The sequence below is a fragment of the Salvelinus sp. IW2-2015 genome, linkage group LG10 (assembly GCF_002910315.2).
Source record: "Salvelinus sp. IW2-2015 linkage group LG10, ASM291031v2, whole genome shotgun sequence".
NCBI classification, from domain to species: domain Eukaryota; kingdom Metazoa; phylum Chordata; class Actinopteri; order Salmoniformes; family Salmonidae; genus Salvelinus; species Salvelinus sp. IW2-2015.
In genome coordinates, this window is record NC_036850.1 from 13,385,462 (window position 1) to 13,392,376 (window position 6,915).

General features: G+C 41.5%; 1 protein-coding gene across 2 annotated transcripts in view; it reads left to right on the forward strand.

The window, feature by feature from the left end:
* The window catches only part of LOC111969319 (secretory carrier-associated membrane protein 5-like), a 7,150-nt gene extending 2,096 nt beyond the window's left edge, over positions 1–5,054 (forward strand). For both annotated transcript variants that reach the window (XM_023995363.2, XM_023995364.2), the window contains exons 4-7: positions 1,175–1,331; positions 1,616–1,717; positions 3,207–3,399; positions 3,599–5,054. In XM_023995363.2, coding sequence (XP_023851131.1) covers positions 1,175–1,331; positions 1,616–1,717; positions 3,207–3,399; positions 3,599–3,790 — 644 coding nt within the window. In that variant the 3' untranslated portion in view covers positions 3,791–5,054. The remainder of the gene's footprint in view (positions 1–1,174; positions 1,332–1,615; positions 1,718–3,206; positions 3,400–3,598) is intronic.
* Positions 5,055–6,915: the final 1,861 nt, after the last annotated feature.

The window sequence follows — 6,915 nt, forward strand, 5'->3', positions numbered from 1 at the left end:
GCCTACTGTTTAGATTAGATCATTGTGGTGAACACACGGGAGCTGACAGTTAACCTCTCCCATGCCACATGGGTTGTCTTCATCCACCACAGCTATAAAGAATGACGGAGAGTGTTCTGCTTTAACTAGATATGTATATGTCGGTGGTGGTCGGTGCCGTTTAAGATGAGGAAAGAGCTTTTTTTTTTAAGGAGCACGAGCATGGACTAAATCAATTATTTAGTGACGTGAATATATTTAATATAATTTTATCTAAAAAGGATAACTTTTTCACTGTTTCACTATTTACATTTTGCTGAAATTCACTGAGTATCTGCCTTCACTAGTGTATCTGTCATCCAGGCCCGTGGGATGATGCATACGCTGCTCCTTCTTCACATTTAATGACTTATCTTTTATTCTTTCTGCAGATCCCCCCCATTAAGTGATAAACATGTAAACAGGTATTCTGTACCTCTGTGTTTGCACTTATACACCAATAACAGTGTTGATGGAATAATCTGTTATATCCTTTCTGTCATTGCTTTTGTGTGTTGTGCTTGCTCTGCATGTTTGATGTTTCTATGAGTTTATGTGTCTATGATTTCAGTCAGTCTAAAATGTATTTTAACCCCTTAAACTCACCTCATTGAATAGTCACCCTTGTTACATTAGATGTGTTGGTCAAGAATAGACAGAATTGTACAGAAAACTCTAAAGTATTCTTTGCACAACTTAACCAATTAAAATACTTCTAGCCTTCACTTTGTTTCTTTGCCAGAGATGAGAAAAGACTAATCACTCAATGGGTCTATTATTATAGCTCTGGTTGGGTTTGTAGCTTGGATGAAGAGATATCTCTTCCCTTTGTGGACCAGTAATTGAAGCTGATTGGCTGCCTGTGGCAGTTCTGTGGAGCAGGCTGGAACAGAACCTCTAGCTCACCCAGTGCTTTAAATTACAACCAATTCGTTCTTAAGAAGAGTAGTAGGTTTGCTAGATTACTGAGACTTAGAGCAAAACAGAGAAGATAAAGAAAATATGGACACCTGCAGAAAGGGCACTCAAGGAACTGGAGTGGACAGAAAGTGCACATTTATCTGAGAGCTGGTTCCCTGACTGGTGTTATATTATACTTTTGCATTGTTCTACTGGTGTGTATAACAGTGTGTTCTCCTGGTGGTGTGTTTTATAGTGCATGCAATCACCCTGGCTGTGAATCTGGTGGGCTGCTTTGTGTGGATGCTGGGTGGAGGGGGCGTGACAAATTTTGGCATGGCCATCATATGGTTGATTCTATTCACCCCCTGCTCCTATGCATGCTGGTTCAGGCCCATCTACAAGGCCTTCAAGTAAGTGGATTTCAGACACATCCATAAGGTATCCAAGTACCACTAGATCCTTTTAAGCTATAACTAGGGCCCATAGTTTTTCTTGATCAGGCTATGTGGTCAGGAAAACCCCCCAATCTTACTATGACACCATTATGCTTGATCATAGTGATATACCGTCAGTCAAGGGAAATCAGTTACCGCCAAGAGAAATCTTGAAAAGGGGTTTATTTATTAACAAGTACCACACTGTATAATGTGTTGTGTGTCCGTGTACTTACAATTCCTTTTTGTTGTTCTCCTAGGACTGACAGCTCGTTCAACTTCATGGCGTTCTTCTTTGTGTTCATGGCCCAGGTGGGCATCAGTATTATCCAGTGCATAGGGATCCCAGGCTGGGGAAACTGGTAAACTGGTTACACATTCAAATCACCTTCAATAATAAGCCCATTCTAAATGATTATACACATGTATAAATGCTTAAAAATGTTCCATAAAGTATTATAAATGAAAGTTATTGTGTTACCGACAAACTCTGTTTAGCCAAAACATTTATGTCTTTAAAACAACAGCGGTATAACCTCCTACATTACCACATCCTGTCATATCATTAACAATGCATTAGATGACAGTCAGGAAATAGCCTCACTCAGAACATTTATGACTTCATTCTGTCATTAGAGTTTAAGGCTGTTAAGGGCCAAATGTCACCTGGATTCACTTTAATTAGCAGATATACTTGTAATGGCAGCTTCCATAAAGTGTATAAATGTCAACATTCAGAAATGGATGGTTTTATGTGTGGGATATAAAACTTTTTTTAAGGCTGATCCATGATATTAGCCTGCTACATAAAGTGATCATGATCGCTGTCATTTTAAGTTAAACTGTTCGTTATAGCTGTAATGCGTCTGTGTGTAGCTGGTGAGATGAGTCAGGTGCAGGACAGCAGATATGAGTAATGAAAAAACTATCAATGATGTTGAAAATAAGACCATTATCATCCTCATCATCGTCATGGCAATGGTATCAATAGTAAAGTTGTCCACTTCACAAAATAGTAGAAGACATGACGCTATTGTCACGACTTTCGCCGAAGTCGGTCCCTCTCCTTGTTCGGGCGACGTTCGGCGGTCGACGTCACCGGCCTTCTAGCCATCGCCGATCCACTTTTCATTTTCGATTTGTTTTGTCTTTGTCTTACACACCTGGTTTCAATTCCCCAATTACTTGTTCATTATTTAACCCTCTGTTCCCCCATGTTTGTTTGTGAGTAATTGTTTATTGTATTGCGGTCCGTATTTGTGGCCTTGAATTTATACGACGTGTATTGTTATTATTGAGTAAAAGTGCATCAGTGTTCTCATGAATAATTTCTCCTGTAGACGTACACTGAGTGTACAAAACATTAAGAACACCTGCTCTTTCTGTGACATAGACTGATCAGGTGAATCCAGATGAAAGCTATGATCCCTTATTGATCCACTTCAATCAGTGTAGATGAAGTATTTTTTAAAGAAGTATTTTTAAGTCTTGAGACTGTTAAGACATGGATTGTGTGCCATTAAGAGGGTGAATGGGCAAGACAAAATATTTAAGTGCCTTTGAACGGGGTATGTTAGTAGGTGCTAGGCGCACCGGTTTGTGTCAAGAATGGTCTACCACCAAAAGGGCATCCAGCCATCTTGACACAACTTTGGGAGGCATCAACATGGGCCAGCATCCCGGTGGAACGCTTTCGACACCTTGTATAGTCAATGCCCCATCGAACTGAGGCTGTTCTGAGGGCATAAGGGGAGGGGGGGCAACTCAATGTTAGGAAGGTCTTCCTCATTTTGGTATACTCAGTGTACAGGATCAAAAGGTAACTGTCTTCTTCTTCTCTACATCTCTCAGCGGCTGGCTGGCCACCATCTCTTTCTTCAGCTACAACCTTTGGATCGCCTTGCTGATGCTCATCCCCACCCTCTTTTTCACTGNGGCCACCATCTCTTTCTTCAGCTACAACCTTTGGATCGCCTTGCTGATGCTCATCCCCACCCTCTTTTTCACTGCCACGGCAACYCTGTCCTTCATCGCCCTCACCAAGGCAAGTTTGTATCATCTGTGTTKCGTCACAWCCATGGGACACGTYSAGCATGAYGATGTGCATGGTGATCTTTATGTCYSTCACTCATGCCCATTGTGCCGGCTGGTGCATAGGGCAGCAACAAAGGTCTCCATTCCTCTCTGTCATCTTTATGTGCAGCCTGACATTTTCCTGTGTTCCCTCTGCTCCCTTTCTCCAGGTCCATAACTTCTACCGTGGCAGCGGGGGCAGCATAGGCAAGGCCCAGGAGGAGTGGACCACAGGGGCCTGGAAGAACCCCCACATCCAGCAGGCAGCGCAGCAGGCAGCTATGGGAGCCGCCACGGGGGCCATGATGCCGGACCAGCAGTACTCCAGCAACACCCCACAGTACAATGACAACCAGATGTAGGGGATAAAGTGGAGGGAGGGAAGCATGTCAAAACATGAGCAGGAGTTTGGTATCTGTTTATCCCATCCCCAAAAAGTGTGTCTTCATCACAACAGCTCTTTCTATAGGGCAGGGGTCTTCAACCCTTTTTTGCCCAGGGACCCTCTCCCAGGCACACCGGCAACCCAGGGACCCCCATCATACGTTAATGATTTGTTTTCTTCTCACTTGTTTTGTCTTAGCGTCAAGTGAATGATAATGTCAAGGAGAAGTAATCAACATTTCAAAAATGAATAGATTTGGTAGATCGTTTTTCATTATTGTAATTGGGAAAGGAAGTGTAAACTCAAACATAGACTATTAGCTTGAAAGGTAACTCCAAACACACTAAGAGCTGCTGTTTTGCTGGTTACACAAAGGTTAGCCATATGTTTGTAAAAATGTATGTCGAAGTCAAGAAAGCTTGCCAGCAGCCAGCGACACTTGACGCACTGGTAGCCTGTCAGATACTCCGGTGAGTGTAATTGGCTCCAATAAGTGTAATTTGCTTGATATTAGCAGTTAAGAAATAATGTTGACATCATTACAAGGAAGATATTCTCCTCTTTTCTACTGTAATCATTTATTCTGTTGTTGCTAGCGATATACCCCTGCTATAGGGCACTACACTACACTACCACACTATACCAGCTGACTCTGAACACCCATAACGCAAAGACATTTCATGTTCTCAGCATCTACACTGAATTACAGTATCTGGTTTCTACTGTGTGATGTCATATTTCTGCTTCCGCTGCTTTGTTTTGACGTGTCACATCAAAGACGTGTCCCTATCTTATGTCACTGTGTTAGCAGGGCCCTGTGGCCACGTGCACACAGCACCAACTCTGCTTGTCAGAGCTCATTCTGATCACCCACTATCCTCTCCTCGATGGTCTTTGGTTTTGGTTTTTGGTAGCCTCCTCCTGCTCATGACTTGTAAAGTCATGCTCATGATATAGTATCCCAATTATATATTTGTTTGTTTTTTACAGTAAGTTACTGGACTCTAGGTTTTGCCGTGAATAAATGTAGTCCCTGGCTGTAGGAGGAGAGCCATGTCAGACTGTGTTTGAGTGCAATACTATTAACTTAAAAAAAAAAAATCTACTGATATTTTTTCAAAGCGGATAAAAACGGTTTATTACAGAATGTAGCACTGTGATAACTTTAATATTTTACCAGGAGTGTTTATGTACAGTAGGAGATAGCGTATTTGGTAATAAATATGTATTTTAAGAATGTATTACTTTGTATACTAGTGAATGCCAGCTGATTGAACAAAAATGACTCTCCTCTGAGCCATCGGGGTACTTTGTGATTTTCAGGTAAAGCAAAGCTATAAACACTGGACACAAACTGTGAACCTTTTCCCTTTACGTCCATGTGTATGTTTTTGATAGCTTATATAATATGTATTTAAAATGAACCCATAATCCTGTTGCCTCAGGGGTATTAGTTAAATTTGATTCATTCTGTAACTTGAACAAGGTATTACTGTGAGCTAAAGAAGGCCAGTATGTACTGTAGTTATATTACATAGAGATGTGTAGAAAAGTACGCTCTTTTCTCTTATTTATCAATATTATTTTAACCCTTGAAACTTTATATTAGAGCAGCACTCAACTACTGAATGTGTGAAAGTCCTCAAAATGGCAGTATCCCACATTTTCCTACTGACATCTGAATTTCAATAACTCCTGTTTTAATCATATTCGTAATATGCACTACCTTTGATTTAATACTGAGGAGGTAGCGAGATTTGGAAGTCCACTTCCTTTGAGTTTGACCTGGACGTTGGTGTTGATGTCCCCGGGGCCCACTGTCTATGCTGATATCTTTCATTAGGCTAGCTCAGAGGCTGTTTTAAAGAGCTTCAATGGAGAGATAACTGTGTGCTACCAGCTCCTAGGCCTGAGCTGAAAGATTACAGGCCGGTCGCATTTTCATTATCCACAGTCATGGGACTTTCTTCTGAAAGTCTGAGAAGTAATGAATGAAGTAATGAATGAAGTAATGAATGAAGTAATGAATGAAGTAATGAATGAAGTAATGAATGCGTACCAAAACACAGAACTCTTTTTAGGGGACTATTGTACAAAATGTCTTTAGAACAAGGCTCTCCAAGCCTGTTCCTGGAGAGCGCTACCTTCCTGTAGGTTTTCGCTCCAATCCTAATCTAGCACACCTGATTCTAATAATTAGCTGGTTGATCATTTGAATCAAGTAAATTGCAACTGGGGTTGGAGGGAAAACCTACAGAAGAGTATCTCCAGGAACAGGGTTTGAGAGCCATGCTTTAGATAGACATGTAACATCTAATGTAAATTAATCAATGTGCGCTATAAATTAATTGCTAGGATTTCTCGTTGTGTAATTGTTTTGTATTGAATGTCTACATGTCTTAGAGGGTGCTCTTTTTTAAACGTGTGTAGTTAACGTCTTGTCTAGGGTTGACAATGTTAGACAGCAACGTTGCATTGTATGTCTTGTTGTATGATTGTTTGACCACAGAGGGGCGCCAATGGTTCCTTTTATTTGTATGAGAGAAAATCCCTGATATACAAGCTGCCTGCACTCAGTCGTCTGTCTATTCATACAGTAGACTTTAGGTCTATAGCTCAGTCAGTATTCAGTCAACAGCTCAATGGTTCCTCATGTTCCCAGGTATTAGCTACATGAGACCAGGAAGGAAGGGAGAGATAGAGCCTTATATCTAAGTGGGCTCCAGTCAGCCTCAGCCTGGCTCATACTGCCCTCCTGCCACCTCTCTCTCACAGGGACAGATGGCTGAGCAGGCGGTCCCCGTGAACACATTACAGTGTGCTCTATGCTGTAGGGGAAAGAGAGACATTTATGGTGTGGTATGGGTGCCACTTTCTCTGGGGTAGTAGGGGTTTGAAAATGACCTAAATGGGCTCGTATTGAGGGAAGGAGAGAGAGAGAGCAGTAGAAAAACAGTGTTTCCCAGGTGTTCATTAGTTCATGTTTTAGCTAGATGACTAACCTGGCCTAATCTATATATACCAAGGCCCCTTAACCCCTCAAGTAGCTGTATTTAACATTATTACAGTATGCACATTTCTTTAGAGAAATCCCTCAAACCT